Source organism: Arachis ipaensis, chromosome B1 (genome assembly GCF_059453495.1).
Source record: "Arachis ipaensis isolate K30076 ecotype BB chromosome B1, ASM5945349v1, whole genome shotgun sequence".
Classification (NCBI taxonomy): Eukaryota; Viridiplantae; Streptophyta; class Magnoliopsida; order Fabales; family Fabaceae; genus Arachis; species Arachis ipaensis.
In genome coordinates, this window is record NC_142436.1 from 2,576,340 (window position 1) to 2,596,125 (window position 19,786).

Below are 19,786 nucleotides of genomic sequence, written 5' to 3' on the forward strand. Positions count from 1 at the left end.
CAAGACAAACGGCAAATAACCTTTCAAATCATCAAATGTGCAAGAAATTCCATAAAAGTAATTCTCGACTTTCTACAAATGCTAAATAAAGTCGACACTGAAAAAAAAAAACTAAAATCTGGGTGGAATACACAAAGGATGTGTGGATATATACATTTGAAGGCGGGTTAGGTACCTCTACAAAGCATCTAGCATTCTAGCAAGCTACCTTGTTTCAAGTGCGTAAACTACAACTTTGTTGTGAAAAACAATGGGTAGAATTGTCCACTTAAAAACGTAGAAACATGTCCATCTCCAACATCATAGAAGCAACAACTCTGCAGATCTACTCAGTCCAAGTATAAGAACCAGAACACCTACAAAATAGACAAGGAAAACCAACAGAATTGGATGGTGAGGGAAGATGGTGTCGCTAGTTGTAAGAAGAACAATTAGACATAACTGTTTAGTCCAAACATTTCAAAAATGGCAAATATTTAAGTTTGATATCCAAACATTTCTCAAAACATCTAGCTTTAGTCCTTGAAAGATTATGATAAATTGGTTTGGGAAAAATACTTATTTGAAAAGACAAACAAAATTATCATAATTTTTAGCAAAACAAACCATGGTACGGATTGATAGAAAAATAATTGAGTCTTAATTAATTATTTATCTTCCTAATTTCTAAATAAAGAAAATTTTGATTTTTTTATTTTTTTATTTTTGATAGTTTCAAAATATAACATATATGTGAATTTTTTACTTATTTAAATATAGGAGGATTAGGACTCCCAATCATTACCCAGATTGATATATCCTATACCAACAAAACAAATTTACAAGGACCAAAACCAACATATGCAATATTTTCTAAAAAACATTAAGCTTGAAAAAAGGAAAATGGAAAGTGATAGGAAGGGAGAATATGTTATGTTAACAACCTTTGAGGATCTGACATTTGCCATGAATCTTCAGGAAGCACCTGGCACTCCACTAATCATCCCAAGCACTATCAGCTGCGCCTACCTTTTTAATGTTTGAGGTAGTAATCATAAATCTATATTTATCTTCGATGTTAATTGAAGCAGGTCCCAATCCAAAGTGTTTGGATAAAGCAATATTTGCCTCTTTTTGTGCAGCTGCTGCTTCTTTCTCCTTCCTTCTAGCAACCTAGAAGTCAAGCGAAAAAAAAGAATAAAATGAAACCTGTTGAATTTCGTGGATAAACACCGGTTGTCTGTATATATAAAAAGTCATAAGTGAGACTCACATGGAATTCATTGAAAAACAAAGACTCACCATAGCTTTGACTCATTGTTGATGGTATATCAAATTATAACATTTTTCAAGCAGAAAAAATATATTTTACCTTTCCAGTTGCAAATGCCACTGTGTTCCCAGATTCAGCATCAGCAATTGCTTTCCTTATATTTGCAACGAGGAACTAAAGTGCAGAACCATATGTTAAAATCAACAAAAAGCATAGTTCAATATATACACATGTTGAAATAAAGTAACATAGCAATCACCATGTCACGATCAGTGTAGAATGAAGTCGATAGGCCTGTTGTTCCTGCACGCCCTGTCCTTCCAATCCGATGTACATAATCTTCCATGGTCTATAATTGAGGCAGCCAGAACTGAAGCTTCAATTATGCATTCCTCAATGAAATAAAATTTGAACAAAAAATACCAGGCTAATGAGATGCCAAAGTAGCTGTAGCAGAATGGCCTATCTCCACTAATTGTGGAAAATCCCCGCACAGTTCCAGATAACCCATTTCCTAGTGTATAACAGATAAAATACGGTGATCAATTAGTTTATGATTGGCCACAAAGTACCTTTGGAAGATCTAGATTGATGACATGCGACACTCCTGTGACATCCAAGCCACGAGATGCAACATCAGTGGCAACCTGTGTGATACAATATCAATGAATAAGATAGCTAGTGGGTGAAAAAAAGTTAACTTTGCAAACAATAAAACAAAATTGAAATTTGAACTAGAACTACAAGAAGGAAAAACAGATGTACAACATACATGAATACAAGATATTTAAGTGTCTAGCCGACATTAGTATCAAGAATGGTATTAACTTACTGAGAATCTTTAGGATATAAATACAATCATTTGGGACCATACAATACTTTTTTTTCCATTTGACATTTAAGGAACAAGGGAATACAACACACCAAGGAATACAATGGCTTCACTGCAATTAGAAAGCCACAGGAAGCTTCACTATATTTCTCAACAATATTTGCGCAGCTACTAACATATGCTCTAGCAATGTACGAGAGATATTACCAAAATGTTGGTGGTGCTACTCCGAAAGTCATGCAGGGCAGCCTCTCTTTCACTTTGACTGCGGCCACCATGAAGAGAAACTGCAGATAATCCTTGAGCTACAAGTGCTTCAGCAATTTCATCACATCTCGTCTACAGTTACCCCAAAAGAATTAATGAGAAAGATGTAAATTCAAATCTTCAGAGAGGTCACTTATATAATTTTATGCTACAATAGAAATACGTTACAATTTCAAAGTACTTAGGGTTTCCAAATTCCAATACTAATAGGTAGTTAGGCACACAAGTCAAATAAATTGTAATCATTCACTTTACAATATTAAAATACTAAGGGGGGAAGATGGGCACAGGGGGTGGGAGGGGTTGGGGTGTAATTAGGTTAGGTTGCAATAAAAATTGAGAAGACTTAGCAAAGAATGTGAAGACATAAAATGTCAAGCATGCAAGATCATTATGTGCATCGAACATTAAACATGCAAGATTTTTTAACTCTTGATTTCTTGTATACAACTAACAAAAATTTAGATGTGATATTAATATATGGCATGAGCACAGAACAAAGCATACCTTTCTTTCAACAAACACTATTGTTAGTGGAAATGGATGACCACATTTTTCAGCCTGTGACGCCTCTTCTACAAGCAAATCTAGAAGTCGATCAATCTACAACATGAGACAAGATTTCAGAACAGAAATCAAACGACAGAAGAACAGAAACTTTAGACGATGCAAGCTTCAAAAAACATACGGTCAAACGGGAACTAATCTAAATAAAAGGGCAACCTGGTGCAAAAGCATCCTGCATTAACATAGGGTCCAAGAAAGGGCCACACCCAAAGGATGTAATGTACGCAACGTAACCTGATAATTATATCAATGTTTGTTTCCACGGCTTGAACCCGTGACCTTGAGGTCATACGGAAACAGCTCAACTGTTGCTCCAAGGCTCTAAAAGGGAACTAATCTAAGTTAAAAAAAATTATATTCCACTTTATTTGTTATTCTCATTTTAGTTCACTCTTATCTATATTACATTTGTTCCCTCTGATAAAAAAAAAGTCCATTCGATCACCACTCCTTAATTATTTTAGAGAAATTATATTTACATCACTCTTTGGTACACCACTAAGTTGTATACACCTTCCCTTTATGGTGTAAAAGACAATTTTTTAATCTTTCCTCACTTCTTATCAATCACTTTAATACCAGAAGTGGAAAGTGTTGCACGTAAGGTGGTGTATAACTGCATATAACATTTCTCGAAAACACTCCTCCAAAACATAGGAATAAAAAATTCAGAAAAATTAATGATAACAAATATTCTTGGGAACAGGAAACTACAGTATATTGCTATTTACTAATCCAGATCTGAACAAAACTATAATTAATTTGTCATCTGCGTAGATGTACCTTCTCATTTTCAGAGACCTTCACAAGTGTTTGTGAAACATTTGTTGTTGGGCTACTGACTTTTCCAACTTTCACTTGTACAGGATTAGCCAAGTATTCCTGAAATTTGAGAGAATAGATTGGTGAACTTCAAAAAAATTCTTTCAATTACTAAGCTTACAACAAAATTTAAAATATTACTAGCGATATCAGTTAATTGTTTTAATTGTAAAGAAGAAAACAGTATGTAAAAAGATAAATAGCTAAATAAGAGCCAAATAACAAAGAATGACACTTGAATCACAAAAGATGTATATAAAATTTAACATGGATGATCAAGCAGTAGTTAGGAAGCTACCAGTAAATATGAGAAGCAAATAGAGAATGAAGTAGATTTTGTTATTTGGCCAAGCATTAGCACAAAAAAATCACTTCAAAATAACAGAATAACATTGTATTTTGGTATGGGACAGTGGAGAAAATAACCAAGCCAAAGAAACTGAGGTATTGAAATCAAAAGGAACCTGACCTTTGATAATGCTTCAATCTCCACAGGCATAGTGGCACTAAACAGCAGTGTTTGATGCTTCTCTGGAAGATTTCTCATTATCTGGAAACAAAATTTGAAGATGTGTAATTCCTTCAGTTTCTACATAATTGGATTCCATCAAAGGTTATTTAATGCTGAATTTATTCTCCAGAGATCATATGTGTGCAATAATCAAGAATAAGATATTCAAGTATTGCACAGTTATATGACAAAACCCAACTCGTATAAGCAGCAGACAAATGAAACTGCTACAAGCTACAAAAGAGAAAAACAGGAGGGAGCATGGAACAATCTAATTTGGAAAACTGTGAAAGAGAGCATAAAAGCTACAGTAAAGATCCTACTAGTTATCTACATTAGGGAAGTGAGTCTCCATGAAATATATAAAAGGATACTTCATATACAGAAGTAAAACACCAATACTACTAACCTCTCGTATCTGTAGTTCAAAACCCATATCAAGCATTCTATCTGCTTCATCTAGAACAACAAAAGAAATTCTAGAAAGGGAAGTATTGCCTTGTTGTAAATGATCAATAAATCTTCCAGGGGTTGCAACAGCAATTTCAACTCCTGCTCTTAGCTCAGACCTCTGTCGTACACAACAGAAACTAAGCAAACTTGCTGGAATCCTGGAACTATAAACTTACAATGAAAAAGCTTTATTGATCCTTGTGTCCCAAAAGATATAGTTTGTTAAAACAATAAGACAATGCTGGGCAACTCTTTCCAAACTAGGCATACATAAAGCATGCATCTTAACATGAACCAACCAATGGGACTATTTATATTAAAATAGAAGTTTTAACTCCTATCCAATACAAATAAAAATGATCATCAAGCAACATGTAATACCAATTTCAGACAAAAGCACTTGTATGATACACCAAAAGAATTTTTAAATGCAAACCAGATAAGTGATAACCAGCATTCCTTGATAATTAAACTTCCCAAAAGGGGCTTCAGACCAGAAATATGTCTTTAGTTACCTGCTTTTCAATGTTAGTTCCACCCACAACTATGGCAGTTTTCAATGACTCGAGAGATCTGCTAAAAGCTTTAACCTGCCCGAGATTCAGAACACCAACAGAGATACTTAATAATATGATAGAAAGATTCTTCTATTCATGGAGACAATTATTTTTGTAAGGATCCTTACTCTAAACAGAAACATGATAACAAAAATTCAATATTAAAAAAAAAAGGCAGATGGCAGCAAATAGCTTTGAAGTACAAAATAAATAGTAGAAATCATTTGAACAAGAATGGACATAAAGGGAAAGTAATAGACCATTCCCTTCAATGGAAAAAGCATTAATAGAGGGAGCTAAGTAAGAGTCTAGAATAGGCCTCATAACTAACTTAAGCATGAACTCTCTCTCTAACACTATCGAGTATAGAATAATTCTTCTCAAAAGGAAATGAAAAAGTAAAAAACTTCATGTGAATCATAACTCAAGAACTATGTGAACTAAGCTGTATAAAAAATTTGGAGACAATCCAAATAATATATATGATCCAACAGAGAATTATCAACTCTAATTGAAGAAATTAAGAAGAAACTCTTCCCATATAAGTCATAACCCAAATAAAATTATGTATAACACCTCTTTCTCTATTTGTTGAGCAAGTTCTCTAGTAGGAGCCAAAACTAATGCCAGAGGACCATCACCACGCCGAATAGGAGATTGAGCCATGCAATGCTGTAAATTTGAAAGGAGAAAAAAAGGATGATTAAAATAGGTTGGTTTTTCAGAACATAATATCTAAGAAAACATTACATGGTTAAGTCAAACATGCAAGCTATAATAATTTCGGACCTGTATCATAGGAATTGTGAAAGCTGCAGTTTTCCCACTACCAGTTTCAGCACAGCCAAGTAGATCCCTTCCACTGAGAGCAATTGGCATGGCCTGTGCCTGGATAGAAGTTGGCCTGGTGTATTCATGATATGCAATATCCTTCATGATACTTGGATGGACACACTGAAATAAAGGGGATCAAAATTTAACACACGTGTAATAGTTGCTCAAAATTAACTAGCCATTTAATATATATATATATATATATATATATATATATATAGAGAGAGAGAGAGAGAGAGAACCATATCACTAAATGATTCAATTGGTGCAGGAGCAGCTGGAGAGTCTGATGCAATAGTGACATCAAGGTTAAGTCGGAGGCGGACCTCTTCAATCTGCATGTAACAAGCACCCTAGAGTTAAGCAACAAAACTAGAGAGTTTGAAAGCCTCTGTAATGAAAAAAGGAAATGAAATAATGATAGCTATATTAAAGATGATGTTTTAAAAACTGGACTGGAGTACCCAGTTCAATCACTCATACAATGAACTGGCCATTATTTTGGTGTAATAGCTTGGTTGAACAATCAATGTAGCCATTTAAACTCATGGAACCATGACCTAGAGAAATTGCACCTTCAGTTTTTAAAAATATTATTAAATGACGCAGAGATCACTTAGAACAACTGAAAATGAAACGAGGGAAATCAGGGATGAGGATATTGGCGTAAACATAAATAAATCTACACAGCCTTGGATAAAACAGAGTTCAAGCCAACTCTCACAACTTGATAAAAACTCAAGTGAAACGGGAAACCTAAGGCCTTGTCTTAATGCTTAAGCCAAAACTCACAATTCCACTCACTTTTACAAAATCTAAAGTCTACAACATCCAGCAAAATAAAAGCCACCCACCATTCCTCTCATGCTCATTGTTGCAAGTCACAATTCACAATTTCACATGCTCACATTCACTATCAGCACATTGCCCAGAACCATATTCCCAATTCCAATAAAGCCACCTGAAAACGAATGACAACTGCCCCTATACCGTAATCTATACCCTCAATACATGACACTTCAAATTCAATTCAAACACCACTCTCCTGCATTGGCATGTTTAGAAAAACAACATTTTGTGGATACAATACTTTCTAGAAAGCTTTTGATTTTAAGTGTTTCGTAGAGTAAGCTGATATTAAGTTCAAAACAGTTCAGAATCAAAATCTTATGTATACGGCAATTATATCCCAAAAATTAAGTTGTTACCAAAGACGCACCAAATCTTATAACAGAAACCCTCCAATTCCGAAAACTCTCATACAAAGAAATGCACCAAATTAACACCACCGAACCGCGACGATAAATAAATAAATTACTCCGAAAACCCTAAGCACAGGAATTGAACAAAACAACACAACAAAATGTATGAAAACGTCGAAATCAAAATATTTCAGCTCAAAGATTAAAACTCAAGAAAGAAGGAAACGGTTAAGATTGTGACAATGAAAATGAAAAAATAAACATAAAAAATGGAGAAAAATGGACCTGGTCGGGGCTCATGCGTGAAACGCGCTCGGATGGCTGCCAGTGAGGGAAAACTGGCTCGGGAGCTGCGAAAATCCGTGACGGCTGCGGAGTGGCGGTGGGGCGGCGAGAACCATGGGACACAGAATTGTGGTTGTTGGCGTTGCCATTGGTTCCATTGGTGCCGTTGGAGTGAGAGTGAGAGTGTGAGTTTGAATAAGAAGGGAATGCGAGCTTAGTTTGATGGTTAACATTGTTGCTGATATTGTCGTTGTTGTTTTCTTGGGTTACGGAGGAGGTTTTCGCCGTCGTGGTGGTGGTGGTAGTGGTTGTTGTTGTGGTGGTTGAGTTTCTGAGGTGTGGAGGCACATACGACATCGTTTCGAGGTTCCTCGCGTTGAGAAAGAAAAGCAGATAGAAGAAGAAAAAGGGAAGCGAGGAAGTGAGTGAAACTGAAAAGTGTGTGTGAGAGTGAGAGGTGGCTGTGTTGATGAGGTGATAGACTTACTCATCAGTCATCATCACTATCCTTTTTTTTTTCCCTTTCTGTTTTGGGCTTTTTTCGTCTCATCAACCACTTTTGGGATTGAGAGCTCTTCTTTAGGCCCAATACATGAAGATCCAAAAATAAAAGAATCAAAGTTCTGACAAAAAAAAAAGTACGTAAACCAAGTGGGACTCAAATTTTTTCTTGTACATACAACAATCTATTAGTCAACGGCAGACCATTAAATGAAACTCATTCACGACAGACTAATTCATAATTTGTCAGGCTGAAAAAGACTGTAGATAACAAAAAAAAAGCAATTCTTGTCCAAAAACAATTATTTTATTTAATATATATTAAAATACTATTTTTATGTGAAGAGATATTCATATGGGTAAAAAACAAAAATTCGGTGACTTCTGTTGTGAAATAAAAGATATATATATAATAGAGATGTATAAATAGAAGACTCTAGTATTAAAATAATTAGCTCAATAATAATTTATATATATATATATAATAATATTATATGTTGTAATGTATATATATATACAAAGATAGAAAGAAGTATTAAAAATAAAGAGAGAAAGAATTGCATATGTTTATTGTTACTATCTCAATATAATAAAGATGATTAATATTGCTATTAATATTATATGTAAAGAGTAATAGAAAAGAGAATTTAGAATACTGATAAAATAAAAGAAGAGAAAGAATTGTAGTAGAAATATAAAGAGAATAGTATTTGATTGCAACATAAAGAGAGAAGTGATTTTATTATTACTTGCTTGTGTTGTATCACGTACTGAGGTTTAGCCTCTATTTATACAAGTAAAGAGGCCACCTTATTCCACTGTTATTAAATACAAAGGCTTTGGTAATAATGAACTTCAGTATGAAAAATGTTAGCCACCCATGGTCATTCATTGTTGTTCTTATCGTAACACTCCCCCTTGAATGACCATTTAGGATATGCCTCGTTAAAACCTTACTAAAGAAAACCCAATGGGAAAAAACTTTAGTGAAGGAAAAAGAGTATAATATCCTTTGTGATGGGGACTGCCTCATTAAAAACCTTGTCAAGAAAAACCCAATGGGAAAAAAAACCTGACCAAGGAAAAAAGAGTACAGTCTCCCCCTCTTGCCGACATCATTTAATGTCTCGAAATCGGCGCATCCCAATCTCATGTACTAATCTTTCAAAGGAGGATTTTGGGAGTGACTTTGTAAATAAATCTGCCAGATTGTCACTTGAGCGGATCTGTTGGACATCAATTGTCCCTTGATTTTGAAGATCATGAGTGAAGAAGAATTTGGGAGAAATATGCTTTGTTCTATCACCCTTGATGTATCCACCCTTAAGTTGAGCAATGCATGCTGTATTATCTTCAAACAGGACAGTTGGAGCTATCTTATGATCAATTAGTCCACATGATGACAGAATATATTGAATTAGACTTCTCAGCCAAAAACACTCGCGACTAGCTTCATGAATCGCCAGTATTTCAGCATGATTAGAGGAGGTTGCTGCTATCGTTTATTTCGTGGACCTCCATGATATAGCTGTTCCACCATATGTAAACAGATATCCTGTTTGAGATCTCCCTTTATGTGGATCAGACAAGTATCCAGCATCTGCATAGCCAACTAGTTGTGACTTGGATCCATAGGAATAAAACAATCCCATATCAACCGTTCCATGAAGATATCGAAAAATTTGTTTGATTCCACTCCAATGTCTTCTGGTTGGAGAGGAACTATACCTTGCTAGTAAATTCACCGCGAATGATATGTCAGGTCGCGTATTATTAACAAGATACATTAGCGCTCCAATGGCACTAAGATATGGTACTTCAGGACCAAGGATATCTTCATTTTCTTCTTTAGGACGGAATGGATCCTTTTTCACATCCAAAGATCTTACGATGGGATACTTAATGGATGTGACTTATCCATATAAAATCTTTTCAAGATCTTTTCTGTGTATGTTGTTTGATGAATAAATATCCCACCTTTTATATGCTCGATCTGCAGGCCGAGACAAAACTTAGTCTTTCCAAGATCTTTCATCTCAAACTCTTCTTTTAGAGTTTTTATAATTGTTGGAATCTCTTCAAGAGTCCCAATGATATTTAAATCATCAACGTACACAGCAATTATAACGAATCCAGATGCAGATTTCTTTATAAAAATACATGGACAGATATCATCATTCTTGAATCTGTTTTTGGCCAGATACTCAGTAAGACGATTATACCACATTCGTCCAGATTGCTTTAGACCATATAAAGATCTTTGCAATTTGACTGAGTATAACCCTTGCGAATATTCATTGGATGGTTTAGATATCTTTAGTCCTTCAGGGACTTTCATATAGATATCTCGATCTAATGAGCCGTATAAGTAGGCTGTTACCACATCCATTAAATGCATATGCAGTTTATTATATGCAGATAAACTGACCAAATAACGCAATGTTATCGCATCCACTACAGGGGAATACGTTTCTTCATAATCTATACCGGGCCTTTGTGAAAAACCTTGTGCCACAAGTCGGGCTTTATAGCGCACAACTTCATTTTTCTCATTTCGTTTTCTCACAAATACCCACTTATATCCAACAGGTTTTACATCTTCAGGTGTACGGACTACAGGTCCAAAGACTTCACGTTTTGCAAGTGAGTCTAATTCAGCCTTCATGGCTGCTTCCCATTTTGGCCAATCATTTCTTTGTCGACATTCTTCAACTGATCTTGGCTCAATATCCTTACTTTCATGCATGATATTTAATGCCACATTATATGCAAATATTTCATTGACAATTGTCTTATTTCGGTCTCATTTCTCTCCTGTAAAGACATAATTTATTGAGATCTCGTCATTTTCACAATTTTCAGGTACCTGAACGTCTTCTGGCGTTATATCAGAATTTTGGACAACTGCAGGTGTCTTTACTATGTCTTTTTTAACAGGAATATTATTTACCTCTTTTCTCTTTCGAGGATTTTTGTCTTTGGAACCGACAGGCCTGCCACGCTTCTGGCGTGTATTTGCTTCCGTGGCTATTTGCCCTACTGGGACATCAATTCGAATTGGGGCATTTTCCGCCCTGCCACGCTTCTGGCGTGAATTTGCTTCAGTGGCTACTTGTCCTACTGGGACGTCAATTCGAATTGAGGCATTTTCCGCTGGTATGTAAGATTTGGTTATCCTCTTTGTATCGGAAAATGCATCAGGCAATTCATTTGCTATTCTTTGCAAATGTATAATCTTTTGAACTTCCAGTTCACATTGCCCTGATCAAGGATCTAAATGCATCAATGATGATGCATTCCAGTTAAGCTCCTTTTCAAGAAGCTTATCCTCTCCCCCTAATGTTGAAAATTTTGATTCATCAAAATGACAATCCGCAAACCGGGCTTTAAATACATCTCCAGTTTGTATCTCAAGATACCTCACTATAGAGGGAGAATCATATCCAACATATATTCCCAATTTTCTTTGGGGTCCCATTTTGGTGCGATTAGGTGGTGCAATAGGAACATATATCGCACACCCAAATATTCTTAAATGGGAAACATTTGGCTGCTGGCCAAAAGCTAATTGCATAGGAGAGAATTGATGATAACTCGTTGGCCTCAAACGAATAAGTGCTGCGGCATGTAAAATAGCATGCCCCCAAACCGAGGTTGGGAGATTTGTTCTCATAAGTAAGGGTCTAGAAATTAATTGGAGGCGCTTAATAAGTGATTCTGCTAATCCATTTTGCGTGTGAACATAAGCTACTGGATGTTCAACACTTATTCCATTAGCCATACAATAAGCATCAAAAGCTTGGGAAGTAAATTCACCAGCATTATCAAGACGAATTGCTTTGATTGGATTTTCTAGAAATTGTGCTTTTAATCGAATAATTTGAGCCAATAATCTCGCAAACGCCAGGTTGCGAGAAGATAATAAGCACACATGTGACCATCTCGAAGATGCGTCTATTAGGACCATAAAATATCTAAAAGATCCACATGGTGGATGAATAGGTCCACATATATCACCTTGAATTCTTTCCAGGAATTCAGGAGACTCAAATCCAATCTTTACTGGTGATGGCCTTAAAATTAACTTTCCTTGAGAACATGCAGCACAACAAAATTCACTAGTTTTAAGAATCTTCTGGTTCTTTAGTGAATGTCCATGAGAATTTTCAATAATTCTTCTCATCATGGTTGTTCCCGGATGACCCAATCGGTCGTGCCAAGTTATGAATTCAGTTGGGCTAATAAACTTCTGGTTTACAGTGGCATGTGATTCAATTGCACTAATCTTGGTATAATACAACCCAGATGAAAGTGAGGGTAATTTTTCTAATATAACTTTCTTATTTGAATCATGAGTTGTGATACATAAATACTCATGATTTTCCTCATTCATCGTCTCAACATGATATCCATTTCGGCGAATATCTTTGAAACTCAACAAGTTCCTCAGAGACTTGGTAGATAATAGTGCATTATTTATTATAAATTTTGTTCCTCCAGGAAACAAAATTATAGCTCTTCCGGAGCCTTCTATCACATTGCCTGAGCCAATAATAGTGTTAACATATTCCTCTTTTGGCACAAGATGGGTAAAATATATATCACTTTTGAGAATAGTGTGCGAACTTGCACTATCCGCAAGGTATACATCTTCATTACATATCCTTGCCATTCTTCAAAAACAAATAATAATAAAATGAGTAGTATGCACAGTTAAATTGAATACTTGATTAGAATTATTTTTCTAAGAAACACTGTACATAAAATAATGTCATATACTAAAATTTTATTTTAAAATTTGACACATTTAATAATTTCAAAATTCATATTAATATTTCATTATTTATGTACATCACATTTGAAACTTAAATACATAGAAAATAAAACTTAACAATAAGTTCTTTACATTATTTATTTACATATATACTTCACAATCCCACATATTAAACTATTCCATCATTGATCAAATGACCAATATTTCCTTCAGGGTCCTCAAAGAAATCAGATACATCATAATGAGTGGTGGAGTTCTCAGCATCATTTGAAACAAAATTTGTTTCCTTTCCTTTGTCGTTCTTTTTCAAAGATGCCTGGTAAAGATCGACTAGGTGCCTTGGGGTACGACAGATACGTGACCAATGGCCCTTTCCACCACAGCGGAAACACTTCTCCTCGGTTGATTTATTCTGCCCGATATTCCTTTCTTTGTCCTACTTCTGGTGAGATCCTCTCTTTTGAACATAATTCTTTTTCCTTCCATAATTTTTCTTGTTATTAAAAGCTTGCCATTTACCTCTTCTGGGGTAACGATTTGCCGCATTTACTTCAGGAAATGGCGCGGCGCCAGCTGGGCGCGCTTCATGATTTTTCAATAACAACTCATTGTTGCGTTCGGCAACAAGAAGGTAAGAAATTAACTCAGAATATTTCTTAAACCCTTTCTCTCGATACTGCTGCTGCAGGAGCACATTCGAGGCATGGAAGGTTGAGAAAGTTTTCTCCAACATATCATGATCAGTTATTTTTTCTCCACACAATTTCATTCGTGAGGTGATTCGAAACATTGCAGAATTATATTCATTTATAGATTTAAAATCTTGTAAACGCAAATGCGTCCATTCATATCGGGCCTGAGGAAGTATCACCGTTTTCTGATGATTATACCTTTCTTCAAGGTCTTTCCAAAGATCTGCAGGATCTTTTAATGTAAGATATTCATTTTTCAATCCTTCGTCAAGATGACGACGGAGAAAAATCATGGCTTTAGCTTTATCCTTCTGGGATGCATTATTTTCAGCCTTAATGGTATCTCCAAGATCCATTGAATCAAGATAGATTTCAGCATCTAGTATCCATGATAAATAATTATTTCCAGATATATCAAGAGCATTGAATTCAAGATGAGAGAGCTTCGACATAATGAAAATTTGTTACCTGAATCTTCCTAAAAATTTTATCAGAGTCTCGTGCTGATAACGTGTTGTGAAATAAAAGATATATATATATATATATATATATATGTATAAATAGAAGACTCTAGTATTAAAATAATTAGCTCAATAATAATTTATATATATATAATAATATTATATGTTGTAATGTATATATATATATATATATACAAAGATAGAAAGAAGTATTAAAAATAAAGAGAGAGAGAATTGCATATGTTTATTGTTACTATCTCAATATAATAAAGATGATTAGTATTGCTATTAATATTATATGTAAAGAGTAATAGAAAAGAGAATTTAGAATACTGATAAAATAAAAGAAGAGAAAAAATTGTAGTAAAAATATAAAGAGAAGAGTATTTGATTGCAACATAAAGAGAGAAGTGATTTTATTATTACTTGCTTGTGTTGTATCACGTACTGAGGTTTAGCCTCTATTTATACAAGTAAAGAGGCCACCTTATTCCACTGTTATTAAATACAAAGGCTTTGGTAATAATGAACTTCAGTATGGAAAATGTTAGCCACCCATAGTCATTCATTATTGTTCTTATCGTAACAACTTCCAAGTTTTGGGAAAAAAAAAGTTGCTTGTGTATGTGATTATTTCTCCTCTTGTTTGAGTAGTTTTAACTTTTTAAGTTTTAAGCCAATAATCAACAACATTTGTAATACAGTTGGAGTTGACAACGTTTTGCGAGTGAGTTATGTTAGCTTGGCATGTTTCATGCATAATATGATGGTGAATTTTATTATGTAAAAAGAGATTCTTTTTATATGTGTAAAAATTTATTTCACTCTTTTAATAGAACAAATGTCTAGTTTAGAGAGAGTGTAATTAAATCTATAATAAAAAATAAAAGCTAATCTTGATGTAGAGTGTGGATCTCATTGCAGTGAGTGAATTAAAATATTTAATGATGTAGAATTGTTAAACGTATGTTATTAATTATGAATAACAATGATGAGTTGGTTTTTGTTTTTTTTTTTTTTTGGACTTGGTTCTGGGCTAGAGAACTGACCCGACCAAACACCCAGAACCCGAATTCGCCAAGCAACCCAACCCTCTAACACCCCGAACCCGACCTAACGAAGCTCCTCTCTTCTTCGTCGATGGCACTGTCTCACCGCTCCGCCTTTGTCATCGCCACATCCGTCAAAAGCTCGGGAACTTGATGCATGGAGCCGATGACGAGGTCAATCATCCTCAACGAAGACACCCGCCCGAAATTGCCGTATTTCTGCCCCGGTACTGCCGTATTCCCCCGGCGTCGCAGACCTGCCTTAATGGCTTTCCTAGTTGTAACCTTGGTTCCGCCTTGAAATTCCTGGTCTCAGGGCCATGACACAGCCGCTGCTGCTCCTCTGCTGCGCAACCTCCTCCAAAGTAGTAAGTCTGTCAGCCTCCCCTGTGTTGACCCTTCTCACTATGTTGAAGGTGCTGTTGCTGATTCTATTAATCGGCCATTGTGGAATCATGGGTTGAGATCGCTCTTCCCCTTTAGCTGCGTGCCTGTGACAGGTTTCTGTTTCCACCCTCCCAGGTAATCTCTCTTCATTTTGGCCTCCTTGAAAGCTGGTTGAAACTGAAACCTGATTGTCTTGATTTCGATTGTATTGATTATGCTGAAGAATTGAGAATCCTGCTTCTGTTATGATTGTATTCCTAACCTGTACAGGTGGAATAATTGACCATTGCCTCTGTAACTGATTTCCCGCTGTCATCGCTGCCAGTTGGTGAGCTAGATTGTTGCCTTCTCGTGGAGTCCAAGTAGCTCCCACATCCGGAGCCTCTTCCAGCAGTAGGAGAATATCTCTGATGATTGCGTCTGCTTTAGCTAAGGGCGTTCTTGCCTTAATCGCTTGAACCAAAGGTAAGCAATCTGTTTCAATTATGCAATTTCTTATCTGTAGATTTTTAATGAGAATTAGAGCCTCTCTATATGCTTGCGCTTCTGCTGCTAAAGCTGATGTTGTCTTGAATGTTGATGTTGTCCCAATGATGATTTTTTCTTGCCAGTCTCTGACCACCGCTGCGGATGCTGCCATGCTAGTTTCCCTGTGAAAAGATGCGTCTGTGTTCACTTTCGTCCTATTGTGTGGCAGAGGCTTCCAGGTAATTCTCCTTCCATCCTTGCATTTTATCTAGAATCTTCTCTTGTATCCACTCCAGCACCTTGTTCTTGGATCTTTCCCATATCGCTGGTAGCCCTAAGTATCTTCCCAGATCTTCCCATGACGCCATTCCGATGATCTCTTCAATGCTCACCCTCCTCTAGATGGATACCTAACTTCCAAAAATTAGACCGGATTTCTCTGTATTAATTCTTTGTCCTGATGCCTCGGTGTATTTGTTTATGATCTGAATTAGTTGATATATCTCTTCTTCTTGCGCACCTGCAAAAATAATACAATCATCATCGAATAATAGGTGAGTTATAACTGGTGCAGTTGGAGCTAATCTTATTCCTGAAATAAGATTATCTCTCAACGCCTTCTCCATGAGAACAGTAAAACTTTTCGCTGCCAAGATAAAGAGATAGGGCAACAGAGGATCTCCCTGTCTAAGCCCTCTTTGAGGATAGATCTTGGTTAATAGTTTTCCATTAATTTTAAATCTATAAGTAGCACTTTTCACGCAGCTCATCATCAACTTCACCCATTTTTCACTAAAACCGAACTTTTCCATGACCTTTTGTAGAAAATTCCATTCCAATCTATCGTATGTCTTATTCATATCCAATTTGATAGCTATGTCATTGCTTCCATAATTTTCTTTCCTGTTTAATTTATGAAACACTTCCTGTACTACTACTATATTGTCTTGTATGAGTCTTCCTTTTATAAAAGCGCTCTGAACCGAAGATATGATAAGATCTAACACTTTCCTTAACCTTTCAACCAAGACCCTTATTACAATCTTATATATAAAATTACAGCAGCTGATGGGTCTGAGATGATTCAGGCTTTCCGGTTGACTCACTTTAGGAATCAAAACAACGGTTGTCTCTCCTAAGTCCTCCGGTAAGTTGCTGTCTTCAAAAATCTGTTTCACCAAACCACACACTTCTTTACTCAGAATATCCCAATGCTTTTGGAAGAAAATTCTGTTTAAACCATCTGGCCCCAGAGCTTTTAAGCTTCTCATACTAAAGACTGCTTCCTTAATGTCCTCATCATTGATCTTTGCCATAAGCTCTTCATTCATCTCTCTAGTGACTCTCATTGGTATCTCTCTTGTGCATTCTTCCAGGTTCCTATCCCCTTCAGAAGTAAACAGCTTAGTAAAATGTATTTCTACTAACCTCATTATGTCTACTTCTCCTTGTATCCAATGTCTTGCCTCATCTTTCAATTTTTCAATTCTATTCCTCATTCTTCTCTGTATGGTTATTGCATGAAAGAAAGCTGTGTTTTTGTCGCTCCATTTTAACCATTTCAACCTTGATCTTTGTCCCCAATATTTTTCTTCTTGTTTCCAAAGATCTGAAATCTGATTCTTCAGCTCTTTCTCCCTTCTTTGATCTCCATCCGTCATATCGCACTCTTGTATTTGTTGTAGCTCACTTTTCTTTTTTTCTATTTCTTTATCTGCTCTTTTAAATTTTCTTCTGCTCCACTCCATCAACTTCCTTTTGCATCTGCTTCTCTTTCTAATAAACTGATTCCAACAATTTATGTTTCCATCATCCTGCTGCCAACTCCTCCTAATAACCTCTTCACACTCTTCATGCTCTGTCCAAAAGGCCTCAAACCTGAATTCTCTTTTTATCTGATCTCGCGGTTGTGTTTCCAAAATTAAGGCACAATGGGTTGAACTAATTGCCAGAGCCGCTTTAAGAATAACATTTTGATGTATATGCAGCCATTTCCAATTTACTAACACCCTATCTAGTCTTTCCCTAGTGATAAAGTTGTTTCTAAGATTGCTGCACCATGTATATTTACTTCCTTTAAGATCAATATCCATTAAATCATTATCATCTACAAACCTTCTAAAAGTATATAAATAAATTCTTGGTTGTGGATGAATGCCTACCTTTTCGTCTTGACTTAGAATATCATTGAAGTACCCCAAATAAGCTTGAGGTTCTTCCCAGCACCTATTACTTACCGTAAGCTCCTGCCATAGTTTCCTTCGCTTTTGGAAAACTGGGTTACCATACACAAAAACACCCTGCCATTTCAGAACATTATTTATGTTAATACTAGCTTTAATATAGTTGGCACACCACTTATAAACATCGATATTAGTATTAGATTTCCATAACAGACATAGCCCACCGGACAAGCCCCGGAGTTCTACGCAAAATATCTTGTCAAAATTTAGCCTTCTTCTTATTCTATTCATTTTTTCTTGACTGGCCCTAGTTTCCATTAAAAACACTATAAGCGGCTTTACTTTTTTACATAGATTATACAATTCCGAAATTGTCGGGGCAGCCGCTATTCCCCGACAATTCCAACAAATTATACTCATGGCTGAGGTTGGGGCATGTTAAGGCCCGCCTCCTCAGCCATTTGTATTCCCTTAATCTGACTAGAGACATGCTTAGCTAACTGATACTCCCCTGTGTCCAAGGCAGTGATGCTGGTCCTTCCTTTCTTGGGTTCCCTATCATCTTGCTCCTCCTTCCATTCTGTGTATGTTAGCAGTGGGACCTGTTTGTTCTCTCGTTTCCTTTTCAAGTTCAGCTTTAATTCCAGCTTCTTAGCTAGTCGCGTTTCCTAATCTGTCTGAGCTTCCGTTCCTTTATCTTCTTCTTCATCACTTGCTAACTCTACATAGTAGGCGTTCTCACCTTGCTTGACATGCTGACCCACAAATTCGTGTTCTCCATTCTGAGCTTCCTTGGATAACTTTCTTAAAGTATTCTCCTCCTTTCCATCCTTCAATAGTTCTTGATTTTCCCTTTCATTTGTTCTGGCTTCACACGTTTGTTTGTCCATCATTCTTGCTAGCATAAGTCTCTTTAATTCCTGGCCTATGGTTTCTCTTTCTTTTTTTCCCTGGCCCATCTTCCCATCTTTCATTTTATAGCTGTTCACTTCTTCTTCTTTAGTTATATAATTATTCAGCCCACTTCCTTCAATATTTCTTCCTTGTTGATGTAAATCCCCTGTGTTGGGCCCAAAATTCCTTGTTTGTCCGTTTTCACTTGATTTTTGTGCCTCATACCTTCTTTCTCCCTTCTGGGCCTTTTTGTTATTGGCCCATTCATATTTCCTCTCTCTTATCTCTTTAATTAGGTTGCTGAGCTTATAGGCTGCTCCAAGGTCACATTGCGTATCTCTCTCTTCCTGAAAATCAGGAATTTTTGGTACTTCTTCTACTTGCTCTTCGGCATCTGCCATCTCTTCTTCTCTCCTCATTTGGTTTTTCCGGACGCTTTCCTCCCGGATTTTTTGCTGCAGTGCTCGCTCAGCCCTAATCCTACTCTCCTCAGAGCTTTGTTCCTCACCACTCTCTCTATCAGGGTTTTGTTGCTCACGCGCCTGCTCCTCCCCTTTGTCTCTCCATCCTTGTTGTTCTGAGCTGCCTTCTCCCATGGTTGGACCTTGTCGTCCCTGGCTTACTCCCAATCCCAATGAGTATTTCTTCTTTGTTGGATCCCAGCATGCCATGGCCATTGGATTCTTGCATGTTTTCTTCTCATGCCCCAATATACCATAGTTAAAACAATAGCTATCCGGCAGCCTCTCATACTTGAAAAAGACCCACAATGGTGGCAACTTCTTTCTGTCTAAC

General features: G+C 36.3%; 2 protein-coding genes across 3 annotated transcripts; both read right to left on the reverse strand.

The window, feature by feature from the left end:
* Nucleotide 1: 1 nt before the first annotated feature.
* On the reverse strand, nt 2-8,061 carry LOC107635283 (DEAD-box ATP-dependent RNA helicase 20). 2 transcript variants are annotated; one of them, XM_016338751.3, is made up of 15 exons: nt 7,583-8,061; nt 6,338-6,430; nt 6,051-6,215; nt 5,838-5,933; nt 5,220-5,294; nt 4,661-4,822; nt 4,210-4,290; nt 3,702-3,800; nt 2,859-2,954; nt 2,292-2,423; nt 1,825-1,899; nt 1,512-1,601; nt 1,352-1,426; nt 924-1,152; nt 2-356 (listed from the first exon to the last, which is right to left on the reverse strand). In XM_016338751.3, the coding sequence occupies exons 1-14, from the start codon at nt 7,937-7,939 to the stop codon at nt 976-978; spliced, it is 1,773 nt and encodes a 590-aa protein (XP_016194237.1). In that variant the 5' UTR covers nt 7,940-8,061; the 3' UTR covers nt 2-356; nt 924-975. The 2 variants fall into 2 exon arrangements, with proteins under 2 accessions (XP_016194237.1, XP_020971279.1); XM_021115620.2 differs by having other exon boundaries at nt 1,512-1,644; nt 7,583-8,048.
* Nucleotides 8,062-15,234: 7,173 nt separating this feature from the next.
* On the reverse strand, nt 15,235-16,086 carry LOC148575547 (uncharacterized). The gene is given in 1 exon segment (XM_088502347.1): nt 15,235-16,086. A coding segment is annotated over 1 exon segment (852 nt).
* Between the last annotated feature and the right edge of the window lie 3,700 nt (nt 16,087-19,786).